The 18,720-nt window shown below is 36.1% G+C and overlaps 2 protein-coding genes across 2 annotated transcripts in view; both read left to right on the forward strand.

Moving 5' to 3' along the window:
- The window catches only part of LOC106716935 (RNA-binding protein 24-B), a 28,330-nt gene extending 16,018 nt beyond the window's left edge, over positions 1 to 12,312 (forward strand). Inside the window, exons 3-5 of the mRNA XM_014510611.2 lie at positions 7,903 to 7,975; positions 10,855 to 11,084; positions 11,569 to 12,312. Coding sequence (XP_014366097.1) covers positions 7,903 to 7,975; positions 10,855 to 11,084; positions 11,569 to 11,699 — 434 coding nt within the window. The 3' untranslated portion in view covers positions 11,700 to 12,312. The remainder of the gene's footprint in view (positions 1 to 7,902; positions 7,976 to 10,854; positions 11,085 to 11,568) is intronic.
- Positions 12,313 to 15,235: 2,923 nt separating this feature from the next.
- Positions 15,236 to 18,641, forward strand: LOC106716884 (mediator of RNA polymerase II transcription subunit 30). The gene is made up of 8 exons (XM_045683387.1): positions 15,236 to 15,334; positions 15,425 to 15,638; positions 15,773 to 15,888; positions 16,196 to 16,265; positions 16,662 to 16,755; positions 17,255 to 17,462; positions 18,098 to 18,229; positions 18,474 to 18,641. Exons 2-8 carry the CDS (start codon positions 15,518 to 15,520, stop codon positions 18,567 to 18,569), a joined length of 837 nt encoding a protein of 278 aa, XP_045539343.1. The 5' UTR covers positions 15,236 to 15,334; positions 15,425 to 15,517; the 3' UTR covers positions 18,570 to 18,641.
- The last annotated feature ends 79 nt before the right edge of the window (positions 18,642 to 18,720 follow it).

Below are 18,720 nucleotides of genomic sequence, written 5' to 3' on the forward strand. Positions count from 1 at the left end.
AATGAAGATCCCTTTGAATTCGCTTAGGGTTGTCCCGGCGCCGGCGCGCGGTGGGCCTGCTGCGATCGCGTGCGCCCTTCACCGATGCATTACTTATGCATGTGCCCCTCTACACCGCGTTTCCCCCGGCCCCTCACTTGGACGCGCTATTTTTATTTGGGTTGTATTTAGGCGATGCACCGATGAGTCCGCACGCGCTGCTCGCCCACCCGATCGATATCTATATGGCCACGCTTGGCCTATAATGGCAGAATTGGGGTCCGCCATATTTTCAAAATGGTGACGACGACGACGAATAATCAATATTTTTCCTCAAAACGTTTCAAACGTTGTGCAGTTATATAACTTTACTATGTGCATTGTGCATACTATAATAGAATTAACGATAGCTTCAATGCCCACGAGGCTAAGATTAGGTTAATTAGAACACTGAATGAAAAAGGAAATGCACATAAAGTTTTAACCTAAGCGTGTTAGACTGCCGTATTCTTTATAAAAAAACTACTACTCAGTGTGAATTTAGTAATCCAGTAAAGAGATACAAAATAGGAATCCCTTTTAAGTTTGAACTTGATAGTCTATCGAATATTTAAACCAAGCCAAAGTATACCGATCGATAGGGCTAAGCATACATATAAATGTATGAAGCCATAATGGTCAGCTTAGCTCAGTTGCCACGTGACCACGCTATCAGATTCTACGATCATGCTTCCATTTTACTGCCCGCGACGGAAACGTGCAATTACATCGCTTATGATATTCTGCCATTGTCATTGTGATTGTGATTTAGACGGAACTAACTAATTCACTTAAATTACTGCTCTGTCGTATCCTAGAAGTGAAATATGCTGCATAATAAATGCGCGATTAGACAAAGAAACAAATTAACTTACACATTATTTACGCCCTTAATATCAGATGGATTATATCATGCGTTAACTTTGGATTTTGGATTCGACTGTTAATTTTATAACTTTGAGTTTCTGTTGATTGATGATTTGTGTAACAAAAAAAAATAGCCAACACTTGTTGCCTGATTTATAGCATTAGTGAGCATTGTTATTTTTAAGTTTTTAAAGATAAAGTTATAAATATTGTTTACTCCCAGCAGAGAAATGTAAAAATATAAAAACTTTTTATTGCAAAGAATGATGCTAATTAATACGCAATGCATTGTTGTTCTGGTACAGTTCTAATGTTTGGAATAAAAATTCTCATTTTTTATTTGCATGTTTTACTTTCAGCGGAACAACGGTTTAAGAAATAACGTATGTTTTCCGTCCGACGTAAACAGTGACGGGTTTACCGAGAATGAATACGGTTCTGTACGTACGGTACGCAACATCATATCATTTCAGAACGGACAGGCGTAAACAATGAAATCATTTATTATCACGTTAGCCGCTCAAAATACCTCCCCCTCCTCAAGACAATAATCAAAGTAGAGGCGAAGGAAAAATGTTAAACTGTAGTCAATGTGAAAATTTAAAAAAAATGCTCTCATATAAAATCGTCATAACTTATACTATGCAAACAAAAACTTACGTAAATTATATTTATATTTTTGGAACAATTTTTGATACAATCTTACCTAGGTAATGAGAGAATGACTTTTTTAATTAAAGTTTAAAGTAAAGTTTTTTTCCAGAAACTTTTATTTTAACTTTGGTCTTTACTTGTTGACTGTACTTTAAAAAGACGTGTCCATCGATTTACGACAGGGGCGCATTAATAACGCTGGAGTCGAACGCAATCCAACTGAGCTACGTCTTCCGCGTCGTATCGAATGTATGCCGTTTGCCCTAAAATTTTCACCTTTACTAAAATGAATTAGTTTATAGACTATTTTTAATCTATTACTATTATTCTTACATGTCAAGAGAACTTGTCTTCATGGCCGAATATTTTTCACATTTCACGCATTTTTAAGACGACAAAAGTAGATGAAAAGTATAAGTAGAAATTCAATTATATTTCATTGATGTGTTTGACTTTAGGTGAACTATTAAAAGATCAGATCGGTCTAGTCTGAAACAAGCCGGTACCTACATTTAGATAGAAATTACACTTCAGTTAAGTTGTAACCTTTAATTAGTGGATATGAAAGTTTTAATAACTTACTTAGTGATTTGTTTGATGTTTTTTATAAGGGTCTTGACCAATTAAGTAACTTATCAATTGCTACTTTGCATAGTCCAAAAGTTATTGGTACCTTTAAAGTTAATGTAAGGATTCGGTTACTACCCGTGGGTTTCTGAGACCAAATCTTTGTCCAACATTTAAATATCGTCATCCCTGTCATTAACTGAGATAACATTATGTTTCAAACGGAGATTTTGGTTTCAGAAACCTAAGGTACGAAGGCTTCACTTTTTATTTATTGCTGAGTCTTTTACGGCTTTACTGGATTGTAACGTGACCGTGCACTAATATAACTTAAGTTGAACTTTAAGAATTACTTACTAAGGGCTCCCGCTCGTCACGATGGATGTAGTTAATTAAGATTCGAAGTTGAACGAGAGGGTGAAATTATTGGGAAACTTCTCATAAATTTCGAATGCTAAAACTTATATTCGTTACTTCGTTATTTCGTAATTGTCCACGATCGTAATTTATGCATTCAATGCAATCACATTAGTTAAATTCTGAAAGAAATTAACCACTTTAGTAATAAACTTGAAAAAAAAAATAAAGAAAAATATTACCTACTTTTTTTACGAAATTTTTCTTTGTACTTATAAATAGGCTTTTGGTGGCAGTGATAATTCAAAATAGACAGGAAGTAGACACAATGTCCTCTTGCCTATGTCGGTTTCTTTTCCCCTACGTCCGCGTAACTTGAGCTCTCTCCACTTCCGTGTGAAGCCATTTAATGATCCTAATATCACAACCTGGCTGAGGTGACAATTTAATTATGGAATAACAACTTTCGTAGGGCTAGAGACTTTACAATCTATTTGTTGTAACTAGACGCCTCGCCACATTAGGAATTCGAAGTTTGTTGCAATAAGGTTTTGACATTAAAAAAAAATCAGTAGCAAACTAAAAAGAAGATAGATAATTATAGTTTGGCATTGATTGGTAACGTTAAACCTTGTTAGTTATATATTTTTTTGTCAATTTGATATTTGAAATGGCTTTGTATGTTAGATGGAAATTGAAGTCGCGTAGTTTTCTTGGTGTCTTAATTATTATTTATGTATAACAGCTGGCGCGCAGAGGCTGGCCGCGCGGCCGCCGCCGAGCAACGACTTGGTTATTTATAAAACAGACTCGACTCTCGTTTTGTCTTCGGCTCGCTCTTTATTTTGTCTAAATATACGCAGTTTTGGGAACGTCGTCGCAGCCGCCTCTGCCCCTGCCGCGACACCGACACTGGCTTCGCGCCAAAACCTCATATTTTCCCGCCATTTTATATTCTATACGATGTCTATAACGCACATAAGATAGGTCACTTAAAACTAAATCATAACAAGATATATAGGTAATGGATAATGGTTTAAAAAGTCATTCTTATTTATCGCTCTTCTAAAAATAAGATCGAAGATCCCCTTAACATTAAATCATCAATTCTTTGAAAGAAAACGTATTAATTACGTATGGTTTTATAATTTTTTATTCTATGATGAAGGCTTAAGGCTTAAATGAATCCCAATATATTTGAGAAAAAAATTGTGATATAGCGACGCGAATTGAAATTTGTTCTCGGCCATCTTACATTACATAAATGCAAGACATGATCAACATTGTGTCGACCATAAGATTAAGATGCTGTGGACGCCCCAAAACTAGGGCACGACTTGGTTGGTCAGTCTATTCTCGTTCGCGATGCCACATTGTTGGAAACAAAGCGAGCTTGCTTTTGAAAGCGTTAATGACCAATTTTCGACGTATTCGCGATGTATTTGAGCTATAACACTAGCTCGTTAACAGATTAACGATTACATGATCGTCTTAAAATTTCATTTAGTATTTCCTAAAGACGTCAGTCAATACGTGAAAATATCATTTCGGAAATGTAGTGACTTGAACGCAATTAAACGTTGCGTCAATAAAGAGTCGTAAAATAGCACATTTTAATAGTTACAAACTTTATAATCTGTTTCGGATTGAGAAAGCAGTCACTACTTAGAATTTTTAGGTTATCTGTGATAAAGAATAGGTATATGGTCAAGATATATGCACTTTAATCTTGTTATTTGCAAATGCAAAAGGCTGGTAACTTAGTGGGGTATATTTATTGGTACTTTTACCAGTACGCTTTCATTGGAAACTAATAGTTGTCGAAATATATACTAACAATTGATAAAGTTAACAGCCAAGAATTTTATGAAGATAACAATTTGTTATACTCGTACAAGTATACTTTACCACCGCGCTCATTCCGGCCGCGTCTAAAATCGTATTTCCGTAGAATCCTTACAAGCGATGCTAAGCACCCTGAGTCGGCTTAGCAGTTCAACGACCCCAAGTCCAGAACTTATTCTGTCACAGCGCAAAAAAACACAATCAAACTTTATTTACGAGTACTTTATTTTCTGCTTCGAGACACAGGCCTTATCCCGGATTTTATTACTTTAGCTTTAATATAAACGACAAAATCATCTTTTACATTGTATGTTAAAAACGAAAGTAATAATTATTTATGTTACTTCAATTCAAATGATGTTCACAATCGATTTATACTGAACGAACTGGGTCACATCAACAAAAGAGCGTCGCATTTGGTCCGAACCACAATGGATATAGAGGAAAAATTTAATGAATCAGATAAGCTTTATGGTGGACAGTTCGACCTCGGCCGTCAAATGGCAGGCCATCGATCGGACAGGGTGTGGGGGGAGCATCACGCGCATTTGCTGCACGCGACAAACCCTTTGACTACTTTTCGGCTTTGAATACCACCCTAACAACAATTTGTGGTCATTCGAAATATTAAACATTATCGGCTGTTTAAATAAACTAGAATTTAATAATTAAAAAAAGCAATGTTTCGGTAGTAATCAATTTGCAGGTATATCTCGTAAATCGTTGGTTAACTTTAGTTTAAATACATTCGATAATGAATTAAGCACAAACTTTTGGTAAGTTAAATTCACTGTAATTGGCTAAAAAAATATTAGGTAATTGACAAATGTACATCATCGTTATCAACATTCATCTGCCCACTGCTAGGCATATGCCTTTCTCAATGCCTTCCATAGTTATAAGATAAATAAATAATATTTCAAACTATGTATTATATTTCAAAATGTTGCGTGCTCGCATCGGCTTTGCGATTCAATAAATAATTAATACATTTGATTGCAAATTACAAGTAATTACTATACGTGATGGCGGGTGACATGATACGGTGGCCTTCCTCGTGTATTACCGTGGTAGCCGAAGCAAACATCCGTACTGCCCCGGATGTCATCTGTCGCAATCACCGGCATTTCACCACACCACCGCCGCAGCAACGCCCCGCGCCTAGCCAGCCCAATTCGGAAGAGGTCACGCTCTTCTGACCACCTAGCGTTAATCAATGTTACATGTTTGATTGCTGACTATTGTTGAAATTGCACATTTCCCTAATGTCATCTATGTCTGACTGATTACACGTTTAACCTTCAATTATATGTTAGCGGATGGCAGCTTGTTTTAATGGTGACTCGACAGAGTTGTACTAACGATAAAACTGAACACCTTTTAAAATCCTTCCTTCATGTATCTACCTAGTAATTTGCCACGTCTACCTGGGAGACTTATTATTTTAAATGCAAATAATTTAACGCAGTTTCATTAGTTTAGTTTCGTTAAAAATATACATTTTATTAGATTAACACGTTAACTGCGAGGCCATTTTGGCGGAACTTTCAGCCAGTGCGTTTGAGGCCTGTTCGTGGCAAAGTTGAACTTTTTTCCAGTGCTATTGAGGCCTCTCCTGCCTCACAAAATTATGTTTTCGAAAAACATTTTTAAAAAATCCAAATTAAACGATATTTGCTTGAAACTTTACTCTTATGAACTTAAATATGTGCATAATATGAATCTAGCTTCGCCTGGAGTTAGGACGTTTCGTTAATGAATAAAGTAAAATTAAAAATTTGTCATCGGTTCTGCCTCAAATCGCACTGAAAGGAAGGTCAATTAATGCCTCGACTAGTGATGGGATTAAAAGAGAGTTGTAGTTACGATAAATGTTTATTAAGTATTAATCACAGAAAATGTTTTTCATTAAAACATGGTAAACAAAAAGATTTGTCACACTGGACACAAAAAGTCACAATTTTTTTAGTTTTCTTAGCAGCTTGCGTGCCATTCAATGTCAATCTTAATTTTTCGTAGCAACCTACGCAGCGCTTTCTTTGACCACCTCTTTGGAACAAATGATCAGCACATCTGCCGATAGGAAATCTTGGAATAAAATATATATTTTAGATCATCAGCAAAAACATTCAACGTTCTCTGTACATAAACGATGATCAGCACACAATGGTAAAAATTGCCACTATGGACTAAACTTCGAATGGAACTGTGACTTGCTTAAAATAACAGTGAAGAATAATCCACAACTGAGCACACATTTTAAGGCAACACCCATGTGCAAAACAAAATAATGATGATAATTGAGTATTGTTAGTGGTGAATGTGCGTGCATGCGAATATTATATTAAGTATAAGACGTACTAATCGTGCTATTTAAGTAGAATTAGTTAATAGTAGCTTGGCTTTTAGTGTTGTGTTTCTGGCTCGTAAATACATTCTGTGTCCGATTTATGCACTTTTGGTTCATCATAGACACAGGCCACCCCCTTAAAATTCAAAGTTGCAGTAATTTAGGTTTTGTATGGTATAAGTAAAATTTTTACCGAGGTCAACATAGTTTCTCATAACTCCAATAAACATTTTCAAATAAGTCAGATGAAGTACCATTATTGGTTTAAAACGTTAAGGATTTTAAAATAAAGTTCTACGCTTAATCTTTAATAAATCCTGCCAAAACGTCCTCGAAACTCGAAACGTTATCGAAACTTTCCACAACACTAAGCTAGGATGCGCGGCGCCCGCGCCGCCCGCGCTTCGTGCAGTGCGGCCATGAGGCCTACAAATTTTGAGATAGATTTGACCTCAATCCGCACTAGGCGTAATTAATTTCTTTTCAGTGCGTTTGGGGCCTGTGGGACCTCATTTTTATCTAATTACGCCATTGGGCTAGATATCGCAAGAGAAACATTTCTATATATTTGTTTCTGTCGTACTCATAGAAATACTGATCTAGGAGCCTCCCGCACAGAGCGAAACAACCCGATTTTGACTGCCGCACCAGCGAGAAGTCACGCTTTGGGCCTATCCTGCCTCAATCCGCAGTTAACGTGTTAAAAACTTGTTCGTTCGGTGTCAGACATCAGACATCATGAATTCCAAGTACGTTGATAATTATTTTCTTGTTGCAGCGTTAGTATTTTAGACGTAGGTACGCGACATTTTTAAACTTCCATCACTGACGTCGAAGAACACGCGTATAGATTAACGTATTCGCGTTTGCCTCGACGTGTTAGCGTCTCAAAGCCATTTATAGCCAACGTTTGTCGTCTTCTTGTCAAGAGGCATGTCCCTGGACGCCGGCCCGGGCGGGCGGCGAGCGACCGAAATAGCCACCGCCCCGCGCCGCTTAACAATGCAATAAAAAGAAATTAACATTCTAAAGTCGCCTGCGCTAAGTTGATTCTCGTGTCATTTGGATGCGGTCCAATATTCCGTGATATTTCTTTTAGTCAAGACTCTGGTCGCTTCCGTTAAGTGAGAGCGAAAATAAACGCATCTAGCATGGACGACGAGTGATACTTTTTCGGGGTATCTCGATGTTATTTCCGTTGTCACCTCATTACCGGTGCTGACATGTTGGTGTGTTTGTCGCAGGTTTCGGTCTGGCTGCGGCGGCGGCAGCGGGCGTGCGCGCCGGCTACCCCACCGTGCTGCAGTCGCCATACGGGTGAGTTGATAACTGTTTCACTTTCACACATGCGATTCAATGTTCAATGGTACATACACTTACGAATTTGCCAGCACAGCGGCTCCATGCCGTTGCTTACACATCTCACGAGACAAAAATCAGATGTGCCGAATCTTACTCTTACATATCTTACGGATACACCATAAGTAGATTTGACACGATGCTAGAGCTTTATTGATGTGAGGTGCACTACTTGCCGCGTTAGGTAAAGTGCGCAGCGAGCGGCGGTAAGTGAGCCCCAAGGGGCAGAGCCTGAGCGGAGGTGCTGAGCTGAGTTTTGTCTCGGTAGATGAGGCGGGCGGCGCCTGCGCACGGCCGGCGGCGCGACTCCCGGCGGACGTCTCACCTTATCTATATAACAAACATTTTCACATAGGTATCTATGGCAAGCGTGAGCGTGAGAGTGGATTTTTTTCGTTTTGGGTGTGAATTAGTCGATTGGGTTTTTAATGTTTACGTTTTACAAAGCTATAAGAGGCTTGGGCGGCGCCGGCGTCGGCACAGCCAGTCGCGGGCGCCGCCCAGCCCGCACGAGATGCGCATCGTTACCAACACTCGATGTTTTCTTACTTATATTTTATTTATGTTTTATATGCCGTGTTCGTGTAAGATTTTTGTTGATTTGAAATGATTTTTTTGTTGGTGGTGGATTTCGTTTAATACACTTACTAAGTTTTGTAGCGCGTAACCAAACTTACCTAAGAGGCTTGTTGCGCGCAAAACTTCGCTTTAAAAAAATCATGACCAGGTATAAAAACTTTCATTGATAAAAATATGCATTGTCTGTTATGTTTTTGAATTCTATAAAAGCATTAGAAAAAATTTGCGAGCGCGTCTCAGGCTGCAGGATGTTTTGTTACGCGGCGTTACTCTGTGACCTGAGTTTTAGAACAAAGTGTAGCTTTATTTGTTGCCTCGATTCAATATATACTTAGACACTATGCTCAGATCTAGTATTGTGTCATTTCACTTTCCGTACAGCAATAAATGTGAATTTTTCCTTCACTTCCACTGACGTGTTACGTGACCAGTAGATCGATTAAAACCCAATGCCACAGTTCCGCCGCCGAACCACTACTCTATTATTTATTCATCGAAATTCTAACCTAATGAAAAAACAATCGGGCGCAAACTGAATTCGATTTCTCATTGTCAGGTGTTAATTCTAAATTAATGAGTATGTAGTCGTATGTGGGCGGTTGGCTTCCTTATTACATTTATGTAGGTGTTTCGACATCATCCTGAGCATTATCGTCGTAAATAGGTGTGCATGTAAGTAACCGATGTCGTAAGTATTGAAAACTAAACTCTGGAACCTTTAGACGTCTAACAGCAATATAATAAATATAGATGTGACATTAAACGAATCTTAGTAATTGATTGTCTTTTCCTATGTAGATGTGGCAGCTTGTGTGATGTTTCGCCAGTTTTATAATGCTCTACACGCGTGTTTTGTGACATCTCTTCAGATCTTCCTGTAATAACTTTAATACACCCTTTATGTCGTATTAGATGAATTTGACGAGACATATAAGGCTTATAGATGCGTATTTATCGTTTGTTTAAATTCTGTTAAGATGTAGGTATTGCACATTGTGATAGTACTAGCAGGCCCACAGGTGGGCGTAGTGACCGGGCGGAGTTTGCGGGCGGGCGTGATCCGCGCATGCGTTCTCTGCTCCACAGCCTGCGCCGAGCTGATCCATCAAAAGCGAATCTCGAACAGAAATCTATTCGTCCCTCTCGATCGCTATGTAGTTGAAAAAAGACGAACGTTGGAGAAGAAAATGTTTAGAAATAAAACGTGTTCGCGGCTGAGAGCTCTCCGATGCGGCTGATGTGGCACGTTCTGGAGAGCACTCCTCCGCAAGACTTGACCGCTCCGCGTCACACTATAAAGGAAATTATGCGAAGCTGACATTTTTTATCACTAACACAAACGGTGGATCAAATTTCGATAATGTCAAAGAAAGTTAAACATTATGCCTGGTCTAAAATGATTTGATCTCTAATAAATATGAAACTAAATTAGTGATGATGCTTACATACGGTCATCCTTTAAAGCTGTCTCAAAAAATCATGTAAAATAGGTCACACTAAATCACAAAACTTGTAATTTCTCCTATTTTCCCAATTTGACTAATGGCTTCACATTTTTCTGGCTTAGTATTTTTTTTTGAATATAGGTTAAGAATTTTCTTAACCACATTGTAAGACAATATAAAGTATTTTCAACGCCTAATTCCTGGCACTTGACGTTTAAAAAAGGCTTCAGTTACCCTGTTAATACAATACCGCATGTATAATATACATTATAAATGTCTAATTATAAATGTTTTAGTTATGTATTAATTTAATTGTTGTATAATGTTTTGACATAAGTAAACACAAATTTTACATTCAAAAACTAAATTGGATCTAAGCGATATAGAAACGACGTGCAATAAAAACGCATAAATTTAGATAAAATTCTACAAGATTCGTGACGTTTGACCGAATTACGGTGAAGACGACGAACGTTACCAGCCGACATTTTTATTAGGTTTCTTTTTTAATCTTTGGTGGCAGTGACGCACGGTGGCGGCCGTCTGCGGGGACGAAGTCCAGACTTTAAAAGTCGGACTCGCCCAGACTAGGCTGATCGATGTATACTAACCTAACATGACAAGCTCGCGCCTCACAAGGCTAACGGGGCTAGGTAGAGTGTGATGACAGATTGAAAATGTGTTTAATTTTGCGACGATGATTTTTCACACTACGTAGTTTTTAGTTAATGAGTGTGAAACGTTATCGGGGGCGTTGATGGCTTTTAATTAATGTGTCAGTTTCTGTTTGTAAAATTGTTGTCGATTCGACAGGTTGTCCCCGGGGTACGTGTACGGCGCACCGGGGTATGCGGTGAGCGGGGTGGGTGGCGGTGTGGGCGCGGGCGCGGGCGGGCTGGTGCAGCTGCCGCCACTACAGCACGCCGCCGCCGTGGCTGCTGCCAACCACCTGTACGAGTACCAAGCGGCCGCGGCACAGGGAGCGGCGGCCTATCAGCAGCAATACGCAGCTGCCGGCTTTGATCCTTACGCAACAGCAGCAGGTAAGTTAATTCTTAGCAGATTATGGAATTTGTAGCTCGTTTATGCTATTGTCTATTTTTTTTAAAGATAAGAGAAAGGTAAACTAGCGCTCTGATTATTAAATAACTAGCGATATTTATAGATATAAAACAATCAGATGAGTTGCAGATGCTTCGACATACTTTATGTAGGATCGATGAAGCATCCATTAATTTAAATATTGGTTTAAGAAGAAAAATAATAAAAGCCACGATTTAGTATCTTCATTACCCCTGAGATGAGATTCTTCGACTTCAATTGGACAGTTGCCACGGCCATGTTTCGCAGGTGCAGCCGACGGTCTAGATTTAGACTATAAAGTATTTATATTATGAGTTTAAAGTGTAGACGTGTCAATTAGCTACTATTTAATACTATTATTTTTGATCAATACAAACATCAGACAGATGAATTGCATCCCTTTTTTACGATATCTATAGTTATATGATCTGTCATGATTTTCAGCTGCGGCGGCGGCTGCGAGCGGCGCGGGCTACATGTCTCCGTATTACGCGCTGCCAGGAGGCGGCGTACAGGCGCCACTCCTGCCGCCCCTGCCCTATCCCCCGCAGCTGCAGGAGGCGCGCATGCAATGAGACCACATCCAACAGACCCCGTGGCTACTTTACTACTGAACTATTACGAAGCTGTACTTAACTTAGCCTCTACGCATTTAATCAAGATAGCCGCGGAAGCTATACGCAATGTGCAGACTCAGCTCGCCCCTAGCGGCTGTCATTCATTAGTATTTTTGCGTAGGGGTTCTTATGTCTCAGTAGCCGCAATCTGTTGATGAAATTGTGATGAAACTTAAAAAAAAACTTCGTGAATTGCAAATGTTACCGCTACAGAACCAAATATTAAACGTTCGTGTAACACTAACGTAACATGTTTAAACCAAAAAGAAGTATAAACGACCAAAGCTATGAGCTTATACCAAAATGTTGAAGACATCTTGACAATTTAAATCTGTTAGGTACGGATAAAGGTGATGGGTCGAACCTTAGTAGACATAATGTACTTAATATAGGAAGTACGTACTTTAAATTGAGGTTATTCTATAGATAATAATAAGCTATGTTAAACAAAGCTCTTGCCACGCCTTCCTGTAATCACATATAGTTTTACTAACATATTAAATAATATATCTGTACATATTATCCCTTATTTTCAAATGTAATAGAAGAAAATAAGATAAAGAAAGCTGTTAAATGACAATAAACGCTTGAAAAGAACTCGTCTTTTCACCTTAAAAATTTCTTATCATTTTGTTTGAATCAATAATCTTAACTTGTTTTCTAGACTTTTATAACAACTTGAAACGAATGCTTAATTACTTAAGTTACATGTTTACCATCGTTTTTTATTTATTTTTAAGTTTTTGTTTTGTCCGACGATTTTATATAAATTTATTATTATTATCTTTTTATTACTGAAATCTTATATGTCTCAAATCTACAGAATATTTTCTCCGAGATTTTTTTTTTCATAATGACGAAAAAAAGGTCATATATAAAACATGTAAGTAAAAGTATTCATGTGTTTCTTTTTTAAATGCCGTTACAACGTTAAAGTTTTATTGGGTCAGGATGGTATCCATTTTAATATACCCATTAATAATTATCAATGAAATATTAAAGTTTGTCAAGTTACAGCTTCCTTTTCTAAGAAAATTAACAATCGCAATTTTAGTCTAAAATAAAGTTAGATTTCATAAAAGTTTATGCTTACACAGTCGCTAAGAGAATTTTTAAAATATAACCTAGTATATAATATCTTAAAAAAATATCATAAAAATAGTTATAAAATAAAGATATTTATTTTCTTAGCGATTGAATAATTTAACGTCCGTCAAGAAGATTGGCGAATATATTTCTGGTAGGACGATAAAGAGGAAATGCGATGCAAATTGCGATGTGTATGTAGCTTTTTTATAAGTCAATAATTACATGTCCATATTGCTCAATGTGTCCAGGAAGGACTCGGTATAGTGTAAGGTCAGAAGGAGAGCAATAAAGGGCTTATTTAATATTATTACTATTAATAAATGTACTTAATTTTATCGCTGTAAAACATAGTTCGTAATAAATGCCCTTCTAACATTAATTTGTTCTCCAAAGCGGTATAGGGTACTTACTAGGTAGTTTAATTCAATTACTAGTCCATGTAATTTTAATGATAAAAAATTTAGACTTCCGCCGGCCGTTCCCATATTGTAACCAACATGATTTTAGCCTATTTTCAATGATTTCTATTGTTTCTTAAAAAAATGACTAAATAAGTTTGTAAAGGAAGAACAGAAGTCCGAAAATGAAGGTTGTATGATGAAGCTTCAAAGAAAATGGCAGCGCGCGGAGTGGTCGGCATGTAGTACAAGTTAAGGGCATCAGACCGAGTAGGGAACACTGACCCTTAGGTCTTAAGGTTAATAATAATGTAATTTGCTGTTATTCGTAATTTATTTTGTTGATATTTGTAAAGCGTCATGTTGATAACTATTTATTGTGGAAGAGTAATAAAAAAAATTGTTAAATATTTATCGACCGAATCGAAACTCTCGTATGTCATCTCGAAGTCTTTTATTGTGATTCGGTCCAATATTATAATGAAATATACACAGTAAACTTTATAATTGTAAGTAGATATAAATGTTTAATGCATACCAAATGGAACATTAAATCGTTTTAGCCATAGTTGTGGCCATCTTGCCTTACATAATATACAACGTAATGTATAGTTTATATAAAAGAATATATTAATATATTGCAACATATCATCAAACCAGGTGTATGAAATTTCAGTGTGATTGTGCACTGTTCAGTCCATTATATAGTGCATTTCATTCAAAGTAATTAAGCACAATTATTTATGTATTACGTACTCGATAAATGGAAGTTCATAATAAAATACTTAATAATTGTTATGAGTAATTTAAAATTATACTATAATTGTACTTAATTTAGGTTTAACTAAAATGGAAAATAATTTTGTAAGGTAAAAAAAAAATCATCGTTTTTTATTTCAACCCAATTCCTAGTAAATTTAATAAATTCTACAATGTTTGTCGTTCAGAGGAATTTGTGTCGTCAGAAATCTTGGCACGGAGTCAACACCGATTCAGCTATATCAAATAGCCTATTTTGCAGTCATGTGATCAAAAGACTTAATTATATTTTTGTAAACAATATAGAATCGACTTTCGTAAGTGTCGAATGACTTATCATTTAACCAAAAATACGAAAGCATCAGTATTCAAATGCTAAATGCATACATCTTTTTTAACTTTGGTTTTTAAGTCTTGCCTACTACAACACATCTTACAAGCTAGCTTCAGTGAATAAACCAGGTTGTTTTTTTAATAAAATTTTAAAACAAAAATTGTCTTAGTTTCATAATACACAAACACATTCTCAAAAATAAAATAGGGAAGCCTCCGTGATGTAAAATATACGAGTATACCAGTTCTAGTACGTTCTACAAGGAAATTCGACACCCCTCTGCTACTTATTCGCCCACCCCAATCCTCATTGCTACCGCTTTGTTAAAATCCTTTGGGGTTGCACGAGATGAGAATATTTATATCGTAAGTATGTACAGTATGCGTTGAATAATGAGAAAACTTTAAGAATTATTGAGCAATAGTTTTATACATGCTGTGCACGTCGGTTTTTTAAATTATTTATTCGTTTTGGCTATCATTCTTTTAAGAACCCTGTAACAGATTTGGTGCTCAGTTAAAATAGAAAGTAATAAGAATTGTAGAAATAATTGTAATCAGAAACTTGTCTATCTGAATACAATGATCTAAACAGTGTCGTGAGGTTTTAAATATGAACATACATTGACTAGGACTTTAGATATTCCTAAAAGATACTGTAAGGTATTTTAAGTCAAAAGACATTCATAATTTTCATTTGGTTGGCTTTCACAAATATAAAAATGTTCTTATGCTTTTAGATAATGGAACTCGATAGTTATTGTGCAAACTATTTGTTTTTCTGCTTATTTATTTGCAGCATAAATACTTATTACTTTTAAGTAATAAAAAAAATCCAACGACTAATAACTTATCTGTCTATCTAAATATGTCACTTTAATTCTTTAACTTATCTGTATCCTTACTCAATGGTTTTGGTGTCGCTGTTTTCTGTCATTGTCAATGTCAAACGTTAAGTTGGATACATGGATGGATATTGGAAACATTTTGCTTAATTTTAGCTGTTTTCATTTTGTATGTTTATTATGTAGGCTTTCTTATTAATTTTACATAAATATTTTAGCATTGCAGTTCGATTATTGCAACATATTTTTTTATTACCAGACATATCACGAAATAAAAGTTATTCGACGATTTCTTGATTTTATCGGTTAACACCACAAAGCTCGAAGTAACTTTTGGGATTATTTCATCAATATGGCAGGGCAAGGGCACCAGTTCCCTGGCAATTTCCAGGGTAACCCAGGAGCCATGAGGACGGGATATGGCGGTGGGCCAATGGGTGGCCAAATTCCACAAATGCCAAATCAGTTAACAGGTACGTTTTACTAATTCTTCAACAATTGATGTTGGCGACTTAAAATTTTGCACATCTTTATAAATTCGTTGATTAAAAAATACTCAATGTTACAGTTGTACTCATAATTTACTGATGTTCTGTAATATTTCCAGGTGTTATGGCAGGTCCAATGGGCAATGCAGGTATGGTTGGTATGGGTAATCAGATGGTACCACCTTATGGAGCTGCAATGCAAAACCAAATGGGTAACATGGCAATGGGACCACAAGTAAATAAACAAATTAAATTTACCATAAAACTGCTTAAAACTTATATTAAATTATAAAAGAAAAATCATAATTTTTAGGTTATTAGAGGCAGCAAAAGATTAAACTGCTTATTTTCCAGTTGATCCCATTAATAAGTGCAACGTTCAAAATGATAATTTGCTGTCAGATTTTATGAATGAAATATTAAGCAAATAGAATAGGATAGTACAAAAGAGACAGAAGTTGTAGCTTTTTTATTTAATGACTGTGTTTTACGTTCATATTTGCAAGAGCTCCTTCTGTATCTACTTCATTGGTGGATTTCAGGGAATGGGAGTGGGCGGAGGAGTGGGGCCTGGTGCTGCAATGGTACAGCAAGTTGTACAACAACAAGGTAAAAATTTAATAACCCTTATTTCAAAATAATATAAACATCTTAAGGGAATTTAGAAGTTTTCTTTAAAAATGAGTTTAGAGATAATTTTATTAACTATACTATAGTTCTTTTCAAATATCTTGATGACCCAAGGTCATCGCAGTAACTGACGCAGAGTTAAGAGCATCCTCAGGAGATTTAAAAACTACTATACCACCTGCTTCACATGCCAAAATGAGCAATGGGTATGAACCCAGCACAGAAGTACAACTGTTACTGGTCTAACAATTCAAATGTCAAGAATCTGTTTGAATTCACACAACATGCAGAAGAGTTCAGAGTTCATGACATGTTTAATAAATAAAATAGTGTGTACTCTATTTTACTTTTTATGATATTAATGGTTCTAACATACAGCTATGCAAACAGTACCTGTGGCAGCACCTCCTGCCGCTCCCCCCTCAGCCCCACCACAGCAGAACAAGGACTTCAACACTGCTTCTCTGTGCAAGTAAGTTTCTAGATTCCACAAATGACCCTTTTGAAGTAAGCAATGCATCAATAAAGTACAGTATTGTTTTCTGGGTCATATTATGTTTTTCTAATATTAATGTATCACACAATTGGAATTTACATTTTCTAGCTAATTTTATGTAATTTTAGAACACAGCTTTTTCAATTTCATTGACCTTACTACCTTTTAAATTATTTACCATTTTGTCCATGATTATAAATAAATAAGGTAATATTAAATTTTATACTCCCTTCAGACATGTTAGGGGTCGACAATGTGACTTTTTTTAGAATATTTTAGACCCCACAACCCTTTGGTCAAATGTGGTGAATTTTTAGACTACCTCATCCCGGTAAACCTTAAATCACATGTATTTTTTTAATACAAAAACTTTAAAAATAACATTAATAATGTTATGTTTCGTTATTTTTCCAAAACCCTGCCCTTATCGAGCCTCAAGTAATGGACGATACCTTACGTGAATTAACAATTGTAGGTTCGGACAAGAGACAGTTCAAGACATAGTGAGTAGAACACAAGATGTGTTTCAAACGTTGAAAGCTATCCAGCCTCCGAACGGTACTCAGCACGGCGAGAATGCCAGCAACGACAAAAAGGCTAAAATGCAGGAACAACTGCGAACGATACGATTACTGTTTAAACGCTTAAGGTTGATTTACGAGAAGTGTAATGAAACTTGTCAGGTAGAGGTATATCTTTTTTTTTATTATTACAGCTTTCATCCACGAATTTACGAAAAACACGATTTAATGTTAGCTATGCGCTGCCCAGTTTCCTCTTGTTTAAGTCCCCCTATACCTAAAATTGTGTTCTGCGCAGCGACTCCTGCGTAGTTCCAATCCGCGTTATTCCAAAACCTTTATATTCAATTTGTACTGATATAATGCTGAAAGAAAAATATATTTCCATGTAAAATTTCACCCTATAATTTAAACTTTTAGGGGATGAATTTTGGACATATATTTTTTAGTACTCTTTTTCATAGTAAATCACTATGCAGTCTCGCTAAGATAATTGCTTTACCGATGGTTTCTGAGACCTAAACCTCTGTTTTGTCAAAGATAATGACAAGGATGATGATATGTTTTACAGAGATTGTAGTCTCAGAAACTCACTGTTCATAAAACAATATGTACAAAGGTTTAATTGATAAATAGGTGATTATTATAGTTGTTAGATAATATGTTGGTAGCTCTTTTTGCAAATTGTACAGAACACAATGTTAGTGATAAAGGGCACAGGGCACCGATAATTTTGGACCTTAGCTTGAGCTAATTTTAAGTTGAAAAATGATTACAGATTTGTTTAATATTTCCAGGGCATGGAGTACACTCACATGGAAAGTCTGATACCTCTCAAAGACGAAGCTGATAATAAGACATTAGATGAGAGACGAAACACTGAGACGTACCGACAAGTTTTAGAAGAAAATAACATACTCACTGAACAGGTATTATTTTAAATTAATAGCATCTTGGGTTTTTCAAAGAAATACTCACATCTTCAATTATTAGTTTTGATTCATTAAGTTTAACTTATAATCTGTATTGTGCACTTTAATTAACTTGATCTGACAAAAATAATTATAATAGTAACAGATTTCTACTAAAAATTATTTTAAAAATAACTATTTTATATATCATAACATACAGAATTTTTTAAACCTATTTTTTTTTTTAATTTTAAATTTCTAGGTAGTATCTAAAAACAAACAACTAAAGGAGGTGATAACAAACTTGAGGACAATTATCTGGGAGATCAATGTAATGTTAACTATGCGAAGGTCATAGACCAGATGTCATAATTAATTTCTACTGTTACACTCTATGTCAGTGATTGTCAAACTTATTTCTTTCACCGCCCCCTTTGAAAATCAATTATATTTCAGAGCCCCCTAATTTTTATTCAGTTCTAAAACTGAAAAACCACAATTTCATTACT

The sequence above is a fragment of the Papilio machaon genome, chromosome 2, assembly GCF_912999745.1.
Source record: "Papilio machaon chromosome 2, ilPapMach1.1, whole genome shotgun sequence".
NCBI classification, from domain to species: domain Eukaryota; kingdom Metazoa; phylum Arthropoda; class Insecta; order Lepidoptera; family Papilionidae; genus Papilio; species Papilio machaon.

What these genes read in the sequence shown, in the direction of transcription:
- LOC106716884 (XM_045683387.1), top strand. Translation starts at nt 15,518, where the DNA reads ATGGCAGGGCAAGGGCACCAGTTCCCTGGCAATTTCCAGGGTAACCCA. An exon ending in AGTTGTACAACAACAAGGTA is followed by an intron (nt 16,266 to 16,661) that starts AAAATTTAATAA and finishes TCTAACATACAG; the next exon opens with CTATGCAAACAGTACCTGTG. An exon ending in ATAACATACTCACTGAACAG is followed by an intron (nt 18,230 to 18,473) that starts GTATTATTTTAA and finishes TTAAATTTCTAG; the next exon opens with GTAGTATCTAAAAACAAACA.